Genomic DNA, 22,063 nt, shown 5'->3' with positions numbered 1-22,063 from the left:
AGACTGAAACTTGTAACACGCCACAGCACTGTATCAGACTGTTTCGTCTACTGCATTAAAGGACTTGAATTACATCAGTTTGCATTCTTCTGATCTCCGCCATGCAAACAGAGACAGTATGGATCTTCAGCCAGCCTTCTTTGTTACCTGAGTGAAACAAAATATAGATGAAGTTTTACAAACCTTGCTATGCATTTGATTTTAATGGTACAATTCCGAGTTTCTCCAGCTACCTTCTTACCTCCACTGTGGTGCGAATATTATTGATGTTTCATGTTAAATATTTTCTAGTTCCTTCAGAGAAGTAGTCTTTCTCTTCCATGTAGTTAACATGCTGAGCTGCAGTTTAAAAGAAGCAGACATTTTCTTAATTTTTTATTTTTTATTTTTTTTTTTTTTTTTACTAAGATTGAAACAACAGTACAGCTTCAATACAGAAAATGTCATGAACGAGAGGGAAAAGCTGAGATAAGTGGGAATTTGGGGTAAATAGTAGAATTCACAATGCATTCTGTAGGTAATTAATTCTTGCATCTTATTTCAGATGCCAAAGATTTCCAGATGAAAAAAGAGTAGCAGGAGTACTTGGAAGATATTTACAGAGAATACGTGCATTATAAAACTGCAAACATTATTCTGTATTTGTAATTATTCTTTCATCGAATCACTATTATTAATAAGCTATGGTTTATAGTCTTTCAGCTAAGGACTGGTAATTTTAGTAGTTTAGTTTGCTACTACCATCATTGTCTTTCTTATCAATATGCTGCCCAAGCTACGCTGTGCAATAATGCAACACTGAATAAGTCATCTTTGTCAATCTGAGAACCCTCAGTTCGCCTCGGTTTTGTTCTCCCTGGCAACTTTCAGGAGTCCTCCCCTGCCTTGCCTCTGGCTGCTTGCTCTTCAGAAATGCTCAGTCAGCATTTAGTGGGACATACATCAAGATAGTGAACTGAAGCAGCACTGACTGGAATCAGACACACTTCCATGAACGCTCTCCAGGAGACGGGTCGGAATCGGCACGTTTGTTCTTTGTCATCACTGCAGTAGGCTACACCAAGCTAATAAAGCTCGTAAGCAAGAGCTGCAACGACTCCTTCAAGAAAATATTCTGAATATAGAAATCGTGATCCACCTTCATTGCCACACTTTGAACCGCGAGCGTAATTCGCACCCACTTTGTTCTCATAAACAGATCTGTGCTGTCAGGTCATCGTACTTTCACAAAGTGGCATTTAATCAAATATGCACCAGTTTGCTGATGACACATTCAAGACACAAGACTGCTGTTCAAATTACAGTGGTAATGCTGCACACATATGTGATCACCTCTGCCTCAGGAATAACATCAAGTGAGCTCTTTTCTCACATTCAGTGGGATTTTTGTATGCGCTTCGATGGCGCTTCTTCTTACGGCTTTGTACCTTTTGCGATGCTGTAGCTGCCCTCTGTTCTGCCTGGCTCAGTCTCATCTGAAGCCTACTGATATGTTTCTGATATTCCGTCATTAATTTTTCATCCTGTGTAAATGAAGCATCTTGTTACAAATATGAAGTTCTTTTCTCTGGATCCATCCGTAGTGTAGTGAAGAGCTTAAAGCAAGAGGACCTTAACAAGCAAAGCTGTTTACCACCTACAGTAAGACTGAAAGCACAGTGCTGACACATTATAAAGAACTTCCAGCTCAAATATGAATCATATGACTTCCCCAGTCACAGTCATCTTCAGCAGAAGTTTCACCTTCCTGAAGTAAGATGTGTAAAAGACGATATTTTAATGCAGGTAATTTAAGTTACACAGCAGTGCAGTACAAATATTTTAGCTATATTCAAAGGGGAGAAGAGTATACTAGATAATAATCATATGACTTTGTTACAGATAGCTTCTCCTCACCACATGCCATGTATGCAGTCTTCACTATTCTTTAGCATTAGTTTCATAAACCTGTTCTCACATCATCCCGGTTTTTCTCCCGCAAACAACAGAGCACTACAAAACATAATGCAAGGATTTCTCCTGTACAGAATTGGTTATCATCCCAGATTTATGAGGCAGGCTGGACGGACAGCTGTTTTCTGAAGTGACCATTAATTGTTTAACAATGCATATTCCAAAACAGCAATGCTCTTAATTTTTAATAGGTATTGCTTTTATCCATATACTGGGATATGCACATACAGTGTCAACGCTACTGTGTATGCTGAAAACCTCATCTCTACCTGTGCCACATTATCCATAGCACAACACCTCCTTTTTAAAGGTATGCATGTGTACGAAGGCATGTTTTTGCAAACATTTCCTAAACGGCCTAAAATTGCCACATTAGTAATCTAATCAGTAATCAGTAGTGATCTCTCCTTTGCCTTCTCCAATAATTTGACAGCAAAATTAATGCCTTTTTGCTATTTGAATGACAGCCATCAAAAGCAATTGTTTTTCTGCTATGTCTTCTCCTCTGTCAAATATCCTTCTTTATAAAGTTTTGTTGTTCGTTTGTTTTTTTAAATCAGAAACATACTCAATGGGTTTCTGTTAGCACCCTCGTGTATTTGCATCAGGTTGTAACTGAAAGCAATTGTCCTATCATTCTTACCTCAATTACTTTATTGTTTGCCAGTTCCAGCTGAGCAATAAGTTCCTGATTACAAAGTTTTTGTTGACTCAGATCACTCCTATTAATCAGAAGAAAATGGAAAAGAAAACATTTAATCTTAAAAAGAAAACAAAAATACAAAACCCTTTTAACCTTAGTATTTATTTCATATACGTTTGTCTGAAAACTGCTATATGGAACTCTAAATGCCTGTTAATATAAGGCTGCAGTACATCTCATTGGTGGTTTCCATTCCCTTCTTCTCTTTAACCAATCCATAGATAGATACCATTAAAAAACAAAACCAAACCAAACCCAAAAACCAGTTCAACATCTTTTGACTAGCTGCTATAAAAATTAAGATACATAGGCAGTGTTAGGAATATGAGCCAGTTACCTGGCAACCAGCACAAATAAAGTTTGTACCGTATTTGTGCTCAAGGCAATCACATAACTCATTTGTACCCTCATAAATTTTTGAGCAAATGCTCAAAAAGAGCACAAGATGTGCCTCTACAAACATTTTTTCCAACTTATAAAGCTAGAGACTTATTTCATGCTTACTTTCATAAAGACTGTTCTGAATAATTATGAAGACAGAAGTCTTCATGATACAAAGCTATGTTTTTCTAAACTGAGAGCGTTTTTCTGAAAGAAAAAAAAATGGAAAGATATTCCAATTTACTTTTTGTTGTAACAAGATTCACACATGTTAACAAGATGCAAAATTTTAATGCCAGTTGTTAGCTGCTAGCTTCGTTATGAGTCACGTCAGAGGGTTCTCAAGAGAACATTGCTTCTTATTTGCTGGAAGCACATGATCTATTCCATGGCCTGCTCTCCTTCCTTTTCTACTGAGTACACCCTTGCTCCAAACAGCAACTGATACAGTAACAGCAGCCAGAAGAGCAACAACAAAATTGCACTTACTTTAACTTACTGATCCTAGCTTCTGTAGTTTCAGTAAGCACTTTTGTTTCCTCTTTCCATCTATTTGTTGCTTTTTGCTGAGCTGTCAACAGACGTCTAAGCTCAGCAGTCGACTTCTGACTGACGTCTTCCATTTCCTTAAGACGAACTTCGTATCCATGTTCTCTCACAGCATGCTCGTGCTCCATAGTGCTTATCTACATTAAAAAAATACAAACAGGATACAATCAAGTCTTTTTTTTTTTTTTTTTTAATACACTTGAACTACATTTATTAAAATTTGTGGAAAGCACGTAACGTGTAATAAACTTGTAATTATATGCTCAAATGGACACATATTCCCAAAGACACGGTGACCAAATTGTGCAATGGCAATAGAAAATAATCATTATCACTTCTGGCTTTTCCCTACAGAAACACATTTTTCTTTTTCACCCAGTCAAAATCCGTCAGGACTTTCTTGATCGCATCTTAAACGTGTCAGAGGAAAATGGAGGCAAGCCACAGCTCTCATCTGTGACTGATGGTATCCTGTCTGAATAAGGGCACGCGGAATTCTGGTACGTGCTTTTGGACGGCTTCCTATTTGTTAAGCTTGAATGAAGGGTTCTACGGTTGGAACGAGATTTCTTGCTTAATATGACCTCTTTTGTCTTGATGTATAGAGAGCTAGCTGGATGAGCTGCTCCTCATTCATAATTAGTAACACTGCTTCTGAAATCTTCTTTGCTGGACACATTTAGAAAGCACACCAAGGATCAAAGCTATTATTCCGCTCAGAAGGCAAAGGTGCGTGAATCTGATAAAGTTACCTACTATTCCATTATCCCACAATGCAGTCTGCTCAGGTGCATTTAAGGGAACTCTTCACAAACAAGTTCCGTCTTTCAGCTAAATGTCTTTGTTTGCAACTATTTGCACTGAAAAACATTCTTTTCCAGAACGCGCAGCAGCAGTGTTTGACAACCACACTACTGCATTATTTGTTAGCCACACGCTGCTCTGATAATGCAGTGGACACTTAAGTAGAGGAACGCTGTACTGAAAGTTGTGCAGAGATTCCTAATACAGACAGCAGATTAATGGAGATCTAGAATTAGACTAAGTGAGATCAGTTGGAGAAAATTTTTTACCATTTGGACTACTCCTCCTGTGAAATAAGATAGAACACTTGGGATCGTCTTAACAAGCACAGTCAGCAGAGACTGAGCTACTAAATAAATCTTGAGGACACACAATGCTGAAACGAAACTATTTACAAAGGAAAAAAGAGCAAGCATCATTGAAACTTTCGCCCTCAAATTAAACTTCCAAATATTTTTTCCTAGAAATGCTGTCTTATTAAGCAAACATCAACCTTAAAAAACAGCATATAAACCTGTAGCAGAAATGTTAAGACACGGCTTGAACCAGTGATTGAGCACCTGGTGGGAAGGCAGGGCCAAACCAGGGCAGCTCGGGTACATGCAAAATACCTGAGTGACTTCCCAGACCTCATTTAAGGGCTGGCAGTGGAGGCAAGGATGTCTTGGTGGATATCCCTGCCCACCTGTGACCTTCCAAGGGAAAGCATATTTTATCTTTTGTTTCTGCATCTATAGCTGCTGCATTTGAGCATATCCTCACTTGCTGTAGCCTAGGACTAGTGATAGCTACCCTGCTATCACTACTGTACTTTCCATTGCATTAGAGTGTTACAAAACCATACCTTTATTTTGGCTTTTTGCTGTGCCTCTGAGGCCGCTTTTTTCCAGCTTTCAATTTCTTTTTGCAGTTGTTCATTCTCTTGCTGAAGCTTTAACCTTTGCTCACCGATGGAGCCGTTCTTTTCTCTTTCTGAATCCAGAATGCTTTGCAAGTTACAGATATTCTTCTGGTAATTAGATTTCTCTTCCTCAAAGCTGAAAGAGACTCTTCTTTAAAGTCATGAATTAAGTCAATTTTACATTTTCCTTCTGTCACTTTGCTGAAGCTGTGATGGTTTGGAGATAGGGGAGACTATATCTGTGCACAGCAACAAAATCTTAATAGATTAGTTAGTCTAGTAAGATATTGCCTTGTGATTGCTTCCTTTAGTGGCAATAGAGGCCAACTCAAAACAGAAAAACCAAGTTTTTCATATGTATTGTATATATATTGCATATATATTTTTATATATGTATATACATATGAATATGTATATATAATTATTCATATGTATTCATATGTTGTATTTCAGGTATGGAACTCACTGCCACACTATGCTGTAGAGGAGAAGATTTTACTGAGACTCAAGTAATCCATGTAACAGTAAGAGCAATAATTAAAAAAACAAACATCCAGATGTGGCATTGTGTGTTTTTAAGCGGTGCAAACATGCCAATGATGAGTCGCTGTCAGCTTGCTCTAGCATTCAGTTTTGCTATAGGTTACTTTTTGGACAGTACTGGAGAAGATATATACGTAGGTTACTCTGAAAGTAACGCCTCCCATTTATTTCCATGGATACTACAACAGATACAAAGACAACAATAACACTGATAGTGTTCTGTAGCTAAGAATATGCTCTATTTTTCAGCAGAGGCACCACCCTTAGCTGTGCATTCCTGCCAGCTACGAACAAGAGCCTGCATGCCACGCCAACACAAGTCTGTACCTGTGGAGGTGACCCACTGTTGCTAGTGCTGTTGCTGAGATGCACCACCCACTGCCTCACTGTGCTCACATCCGCTGTTTGGGCTTCATAAATATTCAGCAAGTGTTAATGAATGTCAATGGGAGCTATTTTTTCCACATGGAGGAATTCGGTGACCCACTTTTGCTTCTTCAGATGCCATGTTGTCAGACCAGACTGCCCTTCTGCCGCCATCTACAGCACGGCAACAACAGCAATGTTTCCACCCGTATTTTCTTACTATCTCTACTGCCATACCACCACCAGACACCTCTGCCATCATGGGTCAACACAGTGAAACGTGGCATTACTTTTGGAGCAGCCTCATATATTTGGGACAGATCTTTGGTGTGACTCAAGACACACACACGTTCCCCTGCTCTTTCTGGAAGTTTGTAGGATTATGCACAAGTCAGTGAAGTATTTTATCAAGTCTAGGGAATTCATGAAAGCAACCCAACACTCTATCCATCTCAGGAAAATAGCACTGTGAAAGAGCAGCTTCTCATTTTAATAACAATTCCAGATTCCTAAGTGATTGTTCTGTACAATAGATTGGGTTTACGAACTGAGTACATAAATGGCATAAGCGCCTAAAGAAAAAAAAAAACAAAAAAGCCTAAGCTTTTCATTCTGAGAATAACCTGATCTAAAGACGTGCATCACATTGCACTTTTTACCTTTATACTACTGAAACTACAATAACATCTTTACCTCTGAACACAGACCTGAAATTCAGTATGCTATGTAACATGGACTAATATGTGTATAGTAGGAGATACCACACTGTAGATGACTTTATAGAGTAATAATTTCTGCATGAGTATTTCAGGCAGAAATAGCCTTTCCTAGAAACAGTATTTAGACACACGGCAAGATTTTAAACAATGCAATTTATGAAAACAATGAAAATTTGAGTAACTGCTTGCAGTTCTCATTCTGTAAAGGAAAGCTTTCATTCTGTGGTCTGCTGCCCCCCTTTACTTCTACAGTGAGTTATAGTCCACGACTTACTTCATTTCCAGCAGTTTCAGTTTATGTTGTGTTGTCTGCAGACTCAGCTGAAGGTCACATTTGGCAGTCTCTGCAAGTAGGTATTTCTGATGCAGTTGCTCTAGTTTTCTGTTGTCAGATTCATGTCCTCCATATTCTCTGCAAATCTGAAGAATACAATTTCATGCCAGATCATCTTTACCTTTCACTGGTTACTGACACAGTAGTAATGATTAAAGAGGCTACTCCTCACTGTGCCCTAGTTCCAGGGATTTAAAACAAAACTGACTATAACTGAATTTGGGTGCTGCTTCTAAAAAGGTATTCCAAGATCTTGCATTCATTTCGTTTTCAGCATGCTGTGCTTAAGTTTGATTTGGAACGTGTACCAGTGTGCTTTTAGATCATGTCCAACATCTCCTTTTACTTTTTACGCTTCCCAAAGAATGCTCTTTTTCAGTTTAGTATTAAAACTTTAATTTCCCAGATTAAAACTTAAAGTACTGACATGCACATTAAATGTTCTGAAAATCAACTCAACAAATAAGGAAATTAAAGATCATAGGATAATCCTTCATTCTAGTGTTAGGGAAAAACATGGGAAGTGAGAAAAAAATAAGATGAAGACTTTTTCATACTGAGGGTATATCTTAAACATGATGTAAAGAGCACACATTGCCTTACCTTTTCAAGTTCTTCTTCCACTGCTCGCTTTTCTCTAATGGCTCGCTCTATTTGACCCTGCTTTTCACCGCATTCCTATTTCAAAAAGTCATTCAAACAAACCTCTCATTCACATTTCATATATATAAATAACTCGCGATAAAAGTTCCACACACTGTTACCATCTACTTTCAATGCTTGTTGTCCCTTACGCAAACTAAGCTGTACAAAAGAGATGTGAAGACGCTCTATACTGGAAATTGTTACACAGCAGTAATAAGCTGTCTGCAAACAGGCATCTGTGAAGACCTGGTACAGATCCAGAGCTGTTGTAGGATCTATTGGAGCTATATGAGGCCCTATAGTAGATCCTACAGGACCTACACAGGTGCATTAAGGCCTAGCTCGCTCCCCTTCCCCTGTCACCACAAGAGACCCAGGATAGGATCTAGCTCACTAGTTACATATTTGCAGAGAACTAAAAACAGCATCAGTTCTATTCCATACATCTGCTTATTTGCCCTCATTTCTTTGCCTTAGCCTTATGGCAAATGCAGACAGGTAGAAGACATCAGAATCGCCAGCTGTAGGAAAGTTGCAACTCACATCCTTGTATCTTCTAAGCATGACTGAAACACCAGGGCTACACAGTATCGGTGCCTGTTAGCACACCGTGTGTGCAGGCAAACTGTTAGACTGCTGGGGCTGAAATGAAAGTTTCTTGTACAGTCAAAAATATTTCTACTGGCCATAATACAAATTTAGACACAATTCCTTCCAGAAAACACTGTAAACAAAGCAATTCTAGTAAAACCTCTCAAAGGGGCCAAGATAAAAGTATCCCAAGCCTACCGTGATTGACCTGCATATGCACATAAAAGCATTTTAGAATTGCAAAAGAAAAACACTATGATTGCTTATTTGCAACTAATCATCAGTAACTTCCATTTAACAATAAAGACAAACACAAGTCTAAAGAAAGTATATTAAACCTCTTTGTCTAAAACTAAGAACCCCTCTTCACCAAACTGCTAATAATATTATGTAGGATTTTACTTGACTTACTTTTATATTTAATTAAATATTCAACTTGACTAACTGAAGTCTCAAATGCTTTGCTAGTGCAAACATTCTCAAAAGTCAACCATACCGTACCATATGAAGAGCTAAAAGTTCTTCTGTTAATTGAGAGATCTGCACATTGTATTGTTTCTTCGCAGAGTCTACCTGTGGTCAAAAAGCAAAGCAAAACGGAATGATTAATATTGCAAACTATTTCTTCATGCCATTTTTACCTACAGAATCACAGAATCATTGAGATTGGAAAAGACCTTTAAGATCATCAGTTACAACTATTCACCTAACACTACAAGTCCACCACTAAGCAGTGTCCTTAAGCACCGCTGCACACATCCTCCACACCACCATCCACAATACCTCCGGGGTGGCGACTCAGCCTCCTCCATGTTCCAATGCCTAACTACTATTTCCACAAAGAGCTTCTTCCTCATGTACAATCTAAATCTCACCAATACAACTTGAGGCTCAAATATGCTTTGCACACGTGTGGTGCTTGTATACAAAAATAGGAGACTGTAATAGCTGACAAATGGTACCACATGAATGTTATCAATCCATATTACTTTAATTGAGAGTATTTACAAAAAAAGCAGAAAGAATCACAGCAAGGTCTTAAAAAAGAACAGTAAGACTACTAGAAAGCTGCCGTTCACTAGGAGCAAGATATCTGAATCTCATGTAACTGATCATATAAAAAAGGAAATATTTGTTACTCCTAGAGGAATATGACAGTACTTAACATTTTATTCTTTATGCTTTTGATAGATTCTCTTTTACTGGAATTACATGAAATACGAAACAGGAGAAATGTCTGAATTTCTACATTCTGATTAGTGCAGCACTGTCACAAATAGACAGTGGTTATTTGCTTTGTGGCTCATGTGCCTGCACCAAACCACGTGTGACATGAAATACTGCAGTTTTAAGTAATCCACACAATTCTGTGGGTGGTTGGTTTTGGTTTTTTTTTTTCCTTTTCTGGATAATCACTAAGGAGAAGGAACAAATCATCCTCATTTTAAAGGGTTCAAAAATGTATATAATAATTAAAATCTTTATTGATTATGAATCCTTTCATAACGGGCTTGTATCACAATGAAGAAAGTTAAAGGAGGCCAAATCAATTACACCTCTGAAAAATTATAGGCCAGGTAACTGATTTACAGTGTTTTCGACTTGCAACAAAAGACATTGGCTTCAAATTTATATAAGACTTCCTCTGGAGTGTGCCTTAAAATAAAACAAGTCTATTTGACATGTGGATAACTGTTAAGAATCTCCAGGGAGATATGATTAGCTTTATTTTAACTGCAGATGGGACATCAACAGAGAGCAAATTCATTTGTCAATAGTTTGTTATCAAGAAGCTCCTAATTTTCAGCCACTTGTGACAAAAACGAATGTTACAAAAACAGATAACTATAAAATTTTGTCGCTTCTCTACCAAATTCTGATTTTTTTTTTTTTTAAGCGTGCTGCAATACTGAGGTTTTTTTTAATTAGCTGTACTTCATAAGGAAGAGCCTTATTTGTCTAAATAGAGGTATATTTTGAAGCACTGAGATGGCAAAAATCTGATCTTATAACTCAACAATTCTTGTCACCTGAATGTATACAAAAAGCATCACTACGTTCCAAGATGAGACCACATGCTACTGAACAGAATTTCTGAAGTAAGTGCCACATCTTCACCTTCTCTACAGCAGTATCTGCATAGACAGCAGCGCTTCTGGTTCATGAGAGGTGTGTGAATATCATTTGGGTTGGAAGAATACCTATCTAGATGATAAGGCCAAAGAGCATAATGCTGTCAGTGTACTGCCCTAACTACTTACATTAACAAAACACAAGAAAACTACTGATATGAGCACACATAATATATAATGATGTAATTTTTAACTCTAAGTTCATAGTTGGTTCTTTCTAAACATCATCACTTACTGCCTTTCTAGTTCTTGCAGCAGTATCTTCTGTGAGCTGAAATATTTCATCTTTCATCTTTTTTATTTCCTCTTCCTTTTGTTTCTTCTTAAACAGTGCCTAAACAAAAATAAGAACAGAAATATTACTGATAATACTTCAGTTGTGACATCATACCTAGCAGCAAGGAAAGAAACCACATGTAAGAGGTGTTCAGAAGAACTTTCTGCCTTGTGCTTTAGAGCAGCTGACACCAAGACCCAACAGGAAAGCAAGAACAGAAATGACACAAAGATCTCTGTTAAGAATCAGAGTACATGCACAGGAGCACACACGCTGTCCTAGATAGAGCTGAGCACTTTTTTTTTTTTTTTTTTTTTCTTCTTTAAAATGGTCAATAGACTAAATCAGTTACCTCCCAGAAAACCAAAGGTAAAAAGTTAATAACCAGCTAAGAAATGCATATATAAACTCTTTCACGGTGGATAAAAGTGAACCAAACAGCTCTTCAGCATGAAAAGATGGCGGGAATTGCAAAACATAAGTGCAGTAAGGAACCCTTCCAGGAGAGGATGAAGGAAAGGCACCACTGTTAAATAGGAGACGCTGGACTGGAAAAATTTTAAAAAGTAATATTGAACTCTTAGAGGAAAAAATGAAAAATCCTACGTGGCATAGAGAACAGATGTCGTGGACAGGGATAAATGGAGAAATACATGAAAAAGGTCACTAGGACATCTGATTTCAGTCTGTAGAAGGTTCTCCGTCAATGACATGACACTTCATGTGTCATATTCTCTTCAACTGCTCCCATTCAGTTTGTGTTGTGATCCTCAAAAATACTCTTAGAATTCTTCTGATCTCATTTTGTAAGCTTAGCTTAAGTGCTTCACAATGTTAACATGGAAAAAAAGAGCATTATTGTGACAACCTGTGAGTCCCTCATATAATCTTTTAGAGACCGGAGAGGCCACAGTTTAGTTAACTAACTGCATGTATTAGGCTGTGTTGTTTATTAGTTCATAAAATGCCCAGTTTGCAAAATGAAGGATGTTTTAGCCAGAGCAATAAATTAGCAAGTGCCTGCAAATTCAGAATTTTCCTCCTAGAGCATAACACTAAATTGTTGTTTATAATGAGACTGTTATTTATCTTACTTATCTTGAATGCTCACTAAGCACCTCAGAGACGTTATTTACACCATGACTTTAGTCTGGCCACTTCTTTCGGTCAAAAATGCTTGTAAAGCTAAAAATATCTTACTACAGCCCAATTTGTTTTTGAATATTCACTAAGATTTATACTGTATGACAAAACTAAATGATGTGTGGTTGTATCATAAGTTTGCTCTGTTCTGCATTACTCATTTTAGTACAACAGACATAAAAGAAATTTGGTTGTCTATGTGTGTATAACTCTACATGTACATAAATGGACACTTTGTAACTGCAGGTGATGAAATTTTTCTGACCTCTAAGAAATGCCCTCACTTGTGACTTACCTGACTCTTTTGCAGGTTAGCTTCTTCTAACAGCTGTACGCAATCTTGGACTCTTGCAACTGCTTCGTACTTTTCCCTTTCTAAATTAGCACACTTTGTGTGAAGCATTCTGATTTGTTTCTCCAGGGCTGTTCTTTCTGTTCTCATTTGTTCAGCATCTTGGACACTAACATGTAATCTGAAACAAAGGAGTAATTTTACTCATTTAACCATACAAAGCTGAACTAAAGAACTATTCTTCTTTCAAACTAAGCTCACAGAAAGCAAGGTCCCAGAGCTGTGTTCCCATTTGGCTTTTTTTTTTTTTGGTACATATCCCATTAGTAACATCAACAACATGTCTTTACCTTGTTTCTAATTGTTTTATACTAGACTGCAATTGTTGCAAGAGTTTGTCAGATGCTGCTTCTCTTTGCTGGGCAGATACCACATCTTCTTCCTAGAAAGAGCATACATGTTTTCCAGGCAACATCTGAGTTCCATTTATACAAACAAAGATACATAAATTTTTATATTTTACTAAATTTGGTTTATAAATTAGAGAATAACTCGAATTATTTTGCCATCAGCAATTAGATAACTGTCTAGTCATTCAGTTGCAACAGAAAATTACCCCTTTCTCCAGAATACCTTTCTCTCCAATTGGCCTTGAAGCGTCTTTGTCAACCTGATCATTTCATCAACCTTGGCACTTGCTGTCCATTTATCCATTTTAGCTTGCCTATGTAAAGAAAATAGACTGTGAATTACACTTTAATTAGTACAGGGGAAAAATCTTACTCTTACAGCTTTGTTGAAATGGCTGTGAAGAGCAGTCGGACTTCGTGTAACTTCTTTGACGCAGTGCAAGAGGTTTTTCCTCTTATGTGGAACAAGGAAAGGCTGAATTAATCATAACGTGCATATGTGGAATAAATATTTGGGAGGACAAGGCAATCAGGAACTTAAAGTGATCCAATCATGTAAATACAGGTGGCCTCAGATATTTAAGAGTAATCTTTTTCAGAATTTGATTTCACTTTCTAAAGCAATTTGTACTAGGAATTACAAATCATTAACCATTTCTCGAGAATTAATTGATAAGCATTGTAAACTAAAAAGGCTCAACAAAAGCAGAAGCAGAAAAGGAAAGAAGTTAATGTACCAGATCTTCTCCACAGCACAAAAATCCATTGAAACAAGCACACTCCTACTCCTCTGTCTCGGGAACAAAAAGACATATACTGCCCTCCACCAGGGCTGTAACCCAATTATCCAGGCTTTGACACAGGTAAGTCATGAAAGAAACTAGAAAACATGTCTTACTTTTAAGAATCGACTTCAAGAAAGATTCTTTACAACAATAAAAACTACCATTTAACAGCATAAAAAGCAAGAGTAACTTATACCTATGTGAAAACATTGATCAACATACACATAGTGCATGTGAACACAAGACTTGATCTGTTCTGGTATCCCGTTTGCCTGCAACAATTTCAATGTTACCTTGTGCAAACAGCATTCAAAAATGTAGAGACAAATGCTCTCTTCTAAGGACATCAGCACACATCAGCAACTTGTGTGTGATGTCAGAGATGGAAAATACTTCATTTTCTAATACCTGGAATGCCACCTGAATTTTTGTCGTGGCTTTTTTTCCCTGTCACACTGTCCTTCCCCAAGATACACTTAGCTAAGGCAACTGAGGTTACAAAAAATTCCCCCTCAGAAATGCATCTTCAGTGACTAACCCAACTCTGCACTTATAAACAGATCCCAGTCCTCAACTTACTGTACAGAGGAAACAAAAATAAACATGAAGACACAAAGCTTCTCTTAACTCTAACCTCCACGTAGCCTACGGTTTAGAACAGGAGTTTTGAGTGTTGAAATTTCAACTACTTTGAACGTTCAAATTTCAAAACTGTGAAGAGTATCCAATATAATTGGATTTTATACAAATTGTATTCCAACAAACAACCTTCTGTTTTGCTGTGGTATCGAACACTTTGTTCCCTTTAAATCAAATATCCAGTGCTACCAATTTCAGGGACTAGAAATAACTAGAGATACTGGACTTTACCACTACTGATGCATGTTTATAGCAAGCCACTAGAAGCCATTAACTGAAACCTTTTCAACTATCACTGCCAAGACAGCCTGCAAGACAAAAAAAGCTTATGATAGAACCTTAAGTTAGGAAAGCCAATGAAAAAGTTTTTTATCATTTTTAAATTGCCTGGTTTATACCTCAGTTGTTTCTGTAGCTGCTCTAGTTCCACATTCTGTTCTGCCACGGTTTTCAGAAACTGATTGCTCTGTAAAACAAGGAGAGATTTGTAGAGGTTCTTTTCTGCATTCATTTTACTGACAAAATATCAAAAATTCACTCACACACTGAATGTCATAAGATTTTTCTTCAGATTTCTGTAGCTTATTTCAGTTCTCATTCCCTTACATACTTGAACTTGAGGTGAGCACTGCCTCCTCTTTATTAGATTTCATTTCCAGAACATTTCTAGGTATGCTAAAAAATTTAAACCTGAACACAGAGAACACGGTTGTTTTAGCCCTGATAAGAAACCTGACTCGTTAATCTTGCTCTCTACTTCTCACTCTTCAGTTTTTTAGTTCAAGGAAGGACACCTTCATTCCACGACATCTTTACATCCTTGGCAAGAGACCTTGTCAAACACTTTGGAGAATGCAGACAAATGGACAGCCTCTGTCTTAATGCTGTCTCCTTCAAACAATACGGCCAGTTCACATTTCTGCCCACAATTCCTTTCCCGTATCACGATTTTAAGCATCCAGTCATTCTGTTTCTTGATACCTCTTGCTTTGTTTAGACGTAGCAGATTAGACTTAGACGTAGCATGCAACTTCTCAATCAAAACAACTGTTTTGAAAGACCATGGTATTTTCTTGAGATTGCTTTCAGACAGCAATCCCTCAGCTCTAATTGTAGCTATGCTTAAAGAACAGTTGATTGAGGTTACTGACTGCAAAGGATAAAAATCCCTCTCTCTAAGTGCATTACTTTGCTACTATTAGAACTAATGACATAGCTTGGAAACAGAACTGCTTGCAATACACAGTGGGTTGGGTTTTGCTGTTGGTTTTTTTTCCTCCTTACTCTACACACTGACAGCATCCAGGACAAACATGGATTAAAAAAAAATAGCGTGGCTTCTTATAAAAAACAGAGTTCCTGTAATATCAAGAGCTAACCTCTGAACCACCAAGACTTATGTGTTTTTGTCTTCAGGAAGGAGCCATTGCTTCTTGATTATTGACTGGTTGCTATACAAGTTTACAAATCTGAGTGACACAAGTTCTTTTCCATCTAGATAAGCTGGAAGGATATTTTTCTTTTCATTTGTACCTTAAGGATCCAATAGGATTTAAAAAAAAAAAAAAAAAAAAAATCACTTAGGTTTTACTTACCAATTCTGTTTTCTCACTGGCTGCATGCAGGTGTGAAGTAAGCTGGTGAAAGTTAGCCAGTTGATCCTAAAAAGTAGAATTCAGCTTCTTAGAATCATCACCAACAAAGAACGTTTCAGTATCACAGTCGTAGTCAACTGAAAACATTTTCAAAGAATTGATGTATGATGTATGTATGCAGTAGATTTACTAATGCAAAATGTATCTGAATTTCATTCACTTACAAATTTCTACAACCCGTGCAACTAATAGCAAAATACAAAAGCAGTGCCTCTGGGAGCCACACAGATTACGGTGATACTGTAAGCTTTTTTGCTAACACTGTAGCAGAAATGTATCCACTAAGAATTATAAGTGTCTCCCTGCACGAAGAGGCTTTATTTACGCTTTGCCTTATATAACACCTACTGTCCACACAGAAAACTGTACTTAAACTCTAGTTCTGTCTTGCTAGGGAAACCTGAATAAAACAAAATAGTCATCAGCAACATACTAAGCATCTTCAAAGGACAGCCAAGAGTTAAGTCCCTCGGCTGGAATATATACTAATTGTGTTCAGTTTATACCACAGTTTCACGGTCAAATGCATGCAAGCAACCTAACCCAGCAACTAACTTCACTGTAGAGATTGGACAGCATAAATAAGGATCTCACAGCTGATCTCTGCTTTCCGGTAGATTGTGATTCTACTCAGCCTACCTCTGATTGCTATTTCCTGCTCCTCTGTTAAAAGCAAAATGTAAAACACGGCTGATTCAGCTGAAAAGTCTACAGCAGATACAAAGTGCTTTTAAGAATAAAAGGCTGCTCAATCTCATTCTTGAGAAAAAGGCATTAAAATCCACTAAGAATTTGGTCATCGAAAGTAGTCTCTTACAGCCCCTTCAATCTCCAACAGCTACGATTTACCAGTGACCAACAGCAAACAAATCCAATAACAGAAACAGGAAGTTGGAACAACAAAGAAACTCCTCACGGCTCCTCATAACTGTTATTTGAAATAACCATAAAACTTGAGAGAACGCAGCAGCTGTAGAAAGGAACGCGTCGCTTAGATGGACTAAAAACATCACTAACAAATTCCTGCTACATAGGGGAGCAATAATTGCACCCACAAGTCTAACGCACTTGAAAACACGATGCAGATTTTATACACAGAATATAGCTGTGGTGAGCTACACGTACACGTGAAGTTTATGAGCTCTTTGAATGCTGAGCACTCTTTACAGCTCAGAGCAAAACAGCTTCTTACAGCCTAATTTATCCCTCTGAAAGAAAATTTCCTGAAGCGTAACCAGTTAACTTAGCAAGCTAAGACACTAACAAATAGCTTAAAGGCTTCCCAAGGAGCAGCTGAAGAAATGCAATGTTAAACACTAACATTGGAGATTAGCAACCTTCATTTTTCAGCTGTTTATTCAGCTTCTCTATTGAATGACAACAGGTAAGTGAAACTACTTATATTTGAATTGAACAACGGCAGGATGATTATTTATATTTATCTATCTTGTGTACTTCTCTACATGCACCAAAACGCACACGGTGCACTCCCTAAGATACTGCCCACATATCTGAAACCAACTTTCCAACCCCAACTGTCCTTTTGACTGTTGAATCGCTGGCTACATCTGACCACTCCACTTTTGATAACAACTATTACAGAAAACAATCAACAACGGGACCAGGGGAGAGCCACGAAGATGATCAGAGCGCTGGAGAACCTCTCCTATGAAGATGGGCTGAAGGAGCTGGGCTTGTTCAGACTGGAGCAGAGAAGGCTGCGAGGAGACACCATTATGGCCCTTCCAGTATCTAAAGTGAGCTTATAAACATGAGGGAAATCAACTTTTTACGTGGGTAAATAAGTGATAGGAAAAGGGGAAATGGATTTAAACTCAAGGAGGGAAGATTTAGATGAGAATGTCGGGGGGAAGTTCTTCACTGAGAGAGTGGTGAGGTGCTGGAACAGGCTGCCCCGGGAGGCTGTGGACGCCCTGTCCCTGGAGCAGTTCAAGGCCAGGTTGGATGAGCCCTAGGCAGCCCAGCCTAGTACTTGATCTAGTGGTTGGCAGCCCTGCCTGTGGCAGAGGGATGGAACGTAATGATCCTTGAGGTCCATTCCAACCCAACCCATCCTATGGCTTTATGATGACTCTATGATACTGGTACAAACTGCACTTCGGTTTGGCTACACACAGACGCAGAATCTCTGCAGTGTATGAAGGCATTCCAAAACTAACAAAAATGTCCATGAAAGTTACTTGCTGTTTCAGTCTTTCAGCCATGTGAATCTGTGTTTGAGTCATGTGTTCCTGGTGCTGCTGCTGGAGTTGATCAAGCTCCTGTGATACAGTTTGCCAGAGCTCTATTGCTTGATCTTTTTCCTAGAAAGTTAAAGAATAAAGGTCTCTAAAATATTTACAGTACACTTCTATTGAAATGATTTCTTTAAATTATTATTGTTCTCTGCACACATTACAACCACACAGAAAACCAAACTCAGAGGCAAAAAAACCCCAGATGTTTACAAGATCACATTCCATCTAGACTGGAGCTGCAAGTTCTGCACTATTTTAACAGCTCTTACCAAGAGTAAAACTCCACTCACGTTCTGAAACTGTCAAAGTCTTGCAATTCTTTACTTTAGGACTACAGTATATATAATACTCAAATACCAAAAATCAGGAGTCAATTTAACCTCAGCTTAGTCCACTGCAAAAGAACTGAATCATCTCTGTAATATATTCAGGCCATTTTGCTGATCTATTCAGATCTGTTACTTTCTGTATTCCACATACAGTTGCCCCTCATTTCACATTACACTTTAATTTAAAAAAAAAAAAAAAAAAAAAAAAAAAAAAAAAAAAAGTCAGCCTACCACAATAACTTCAATCCAACAAAATATTTGATTCATCTTCTGGACAGAAATTCAACAAAGTAAAGTTAGAGGCACAAATGAACACAAAAAATTTCTGCTTGTATGGAACTAGAAAGGAACTTCCTTCAGGTTTTGAAGTTGAAAATGTAAGTATGGGTGTATTTGAGGTTTTTTTTTTTGTTTTGTTTTTTAAGCTATGTGTAATCAGGAAGGCCTCAAAATACTGTCAAGGAACTGTTATAAACAAATACTGAACCAAGAAACAAAGTATCCTTCCCTAATCTGCCAAGACACAGAAGACACAGAAGAGTACAAGTGTTTCATCTCACACACCTGATTAGTCAGTTGGAGCTGTTCCTGAAGGTTTCTCACTATTTCTTCATCTGCAGGAATAGCAGTTCCCAGGGGCATAAAAGGAAGAGCATCCAGCTGCATCTCAAGAGCCTCTTTCAACTCTGCATGCAGCCTGAAATTCAAAGGACTAAGTTCAGTGCGGTATTTATCTAATACGCTGTCTCTAAATGAACTGAAGTACTGTACCTTTGATTTGTATGTACCATACACACCTAGCTCACTTTTAAATCCATTGAGCAAGATATGTTCTATAAAAAGGGTATAAATTAATACCGAGTTCTTTTGCAGAGATATGGCTAAGCCTCCTAAATTTGGTGCTGTAATCTATATTAGACACTTAGAGTAACATTAAGCACGTGAGTATGAAATCTTCAACTATTAAGCAGATTCAAGTATTTCCAAGTCTTAGGAAAAAGAGTTCCAGGCTTAAAAGACAGAAAAGAAAACACCAAACCACACAAGAAAATAGCAGCAGTAGGGAAAGTGCTCTTCTTTACCTCCTGTTCTCCGTAGTGACCTGTTCAAACTTCTGTCTCATCTCACTCATCTGCACCTAATTAAAAAAAAAACATCTTAGAGGCAAACTGTGGCACTTTATTTTTTCAATAAACAATACTGAAAACACTGATAGTGTTAATTCAGCACAATACCATCGATGACTTTAAGACTTCACTTTGCAAAAAGAGTCACAGGAAGCCAGAAACGTACCTGATAAATCTGCAGCTGCTCCCTCATTTCTTCCAAGCACTTTTCATACTCTACGCTTTTTGTTATCAAGCTGAAACATGGAAAAACATGCTTAGAATCCGTCTGCAAGTGCTGAAACATTGTTCTGATTATTAACCAGCTTTACAGAATTCAAGATCTGGAGAACGGAACAAAACCGTCGCTCCTCTTTATTCCCAAGCCCAACCCTCACCACCATCAAGTGAACAAGTGCCATTACTGCCTTTGAAGTATGATCATTAACTGTGGATTCCTGTGTAACAGAAGCAGAGCATGCTTTCTAGATGAGCTGTAATACATTTGCATTTCATACATAGATCAAAATCCAGAAAGATTAGAAACCAGGCTTTCTTACCGCTTTCAGCACAACAGTACAGTAACCCATACGAGGATGTAAAAAAATCAAATAAATCATCACAGCTCTACTCATGCACTTATTTGCTTTTCAAGTCCTTCTGAAGCAGTATTCCCACTCATTGTACCTTTGGTCCATCATCCTGGATCTGGATATGCCATCACCTCCGGCGACGCTTTTCTGTAATTGATTATTTTGTATTTTAGCACATGACTGCACGTGTTATTGTGGTTTGTTTTTATTCTCACGTGTGCAAAACAAAGCAGTTTATTCAGTCCATATAGAAAAGAACATACAGACTCCCCAGCAATCATTTTCAGGTTGATATTACAGTCCTTGAACATTGGCCAGATTTGAAAAAATGTTTATTGCTTTTTTTTCCTGGAGATGCTTTGCTATAAGGCATAACTGCATCAAATCTTTCTTAGAACAACCATTTTAAATCTATGCAAGAGCCACATTCACTTCTGTGCACGTGAGCCCCACGTTGGTGCTGATGCCTCACCTTTTGCACAGTCTTCAGACAAGTTTATGCTATTCACCACAAAACGTTATCTCCCCATGAGATCAAGGGAAAAAAATCCACAGAAGTTAAAAAAAACTTTGGAGAAGTCAGGTGTTCTCCAACATATGACCTATTTTTGAAGACACTCAAAAAAAAAAACAAAAAAAAAACCCACAAAAACAAAACAAAAACAAAACAAAACAAAAACAAGCAGAATTCACTTTTTAAAAAGTCTTACTCTGCTGCAGCTTAGAAATACTGTAACTCTACAGTTCAGTGATGGGCTCGAAGCCAGGCAAGACCAGACTGAAACAGAGTGTTCTACATATATGAAGACGCGTATCTTAAATCATATTTATTTTTACCCACTTTCAATCCCCAGTTTACATACCTCAGCAACACTACTCAAAATCTCATCTGCTTCATCCTGCTCCAATGCAACGCCTAGCTTCTGATCTGAAAAATGCAATTACGTAACTATATAATACAAGTTAGAGGATCGTGAACCGTGAACTAGATGAAGCTGGCTGTCAGTCAGAAAGAGGCAAATTTGTTCCGAGCGCCATTTAGAGTCACGTGATTATAATATAAGCAACTATCTACAAGAGTAACATAGCTGTACAATAAGTAACTCCACGTTCACTCAGAGGGCAGTGAGGCGCTGGCACAGCTGCCCAGAGAAGCCGTGCTTGCTGCCCCTTCCCTGGGTGCAGCTGAGCTGCGGGCAGCCCTGCCTACAGCACGATGCAGAGGCTGGGCGGGCTTTCAGCTCCCTTCCGACCCAAGCCGTTCCGCGATTCTACGGCAACGCATCAACTCCCCGCTTATTACACGCGCTAGAAGGAAAGGTTTTCTCTGACGGTATTTTGCCGTCGAAGACGCACTCGATTAAAGCTCCGGTTAACGCTCCCACCCCACAAGGTCCGGGAGCAGCCCCGAGGCCGCCCGCCCAGCCCTCACCCGGCTCTCCCCCGCAGCCGAGCTCCGCGGCCATGCCGTCACGCCAAAGCTCCGCCGCCCTCCCGCTCCGACAAAGACATCCCGGGCGGGCGGGCGCCGCTGAGGGGCGGGCAGGGAGCAACCGCTCCTCTCGCCCAGCCCTCCTTCTCCCCAAAGGAAAGCGACGGGCACGAAGGGGCGGCAACAGCAGCCTGCCTTCCTCGCCGCGCCGCTGGGAAACGGACGGCGCCGGCTCCTCCCCTAACGGGCGGCCGAGCGCAGCGCCCAGCGCCGGTCACGCGGCGGGAGGAGGGCGGAGCCGGGCCGGGGTTGAGGCTTCCGGCGGCGGCGACTTCGTCGGGTGGGGTTGTGGTGAGCGGCGGGTGCTGACGTTGCCCGGCCCTTCTCGTACCGGCGGCGTTGAGGATCGGTGAAAGGGCTTCTCTTGCACTTGTAAACGGCTCCTTATCTCCGCGCAGTGTAACGCATACCATCACGGCTCCCCCCGCGAGCTGCTGCTAACGGGGAGCTCTCGCCTCCTCCG

At 39.0% G+C, this 22,063-nt stretch overlaps 1 protein-coding gene across 1 annotated transcript; it reads right to left on the bottom strand.

Moving 5' to 3' along the window:
- Positions 1 to 276: 276 nt before the first annotated feature.
- SCLT1 (sodium channel and clathrin linker 1) lies at positions 277 to 21,574 on the bottom strand (the record flags this gene model as incomplete). The annotated part of the gene is made up of 21 exons (XM_079534891.1): positions 277 to 339; positions 1,428 to 1,523; positions 2,597 to 2,675; positions 3,527 to 3,723; positions 5,235 to 5,427; positions 7,194 to 7,339; positions 7,857 to 7,931; positions 8,991 to 9,062; positions 10,857 to 10,955; positions 12,337 to 12,514; positions 12,684 to 12,775; positions 12,967 to 13,057; positions 14,566 to 14,633; positions 15,763 to 15,828; positions 18,024 to 18,146; positions 18,974 to 19,106; positions 19,492 to 19,547; positions 19,703 to 19,772; positions 20,203 to 20,255; positions 20,972 to 21,036; positions 21,541 to 21,574. The coding sequence occupies 21 exons, from the start codon at positions 21,572 to 21,574 to the stop codon at positions 277 to 279; spliced, it is 2,049 nt and encodes a 682-aa protein (XP_079391017.1).
- Between the last annotated feature and the right edge of the window lie 489 nt (positions 21,575 to 22,063).

This window comes from Tetrao urogallus (assembly GCF_951394365.1).
Source record: "Tetrao urogallus genome assembly, chromosome: 4".
In the NCBI taxonomy this organism is placed as follows: Eukaryota; Metazoa; Chordata; class Aves; order Galliformes; family Phasianidae; genus Tetrao; species Tetrao urogallus.
This window is presented reverse-complemented; position numbering and strand designations above follow the sequence as displayed.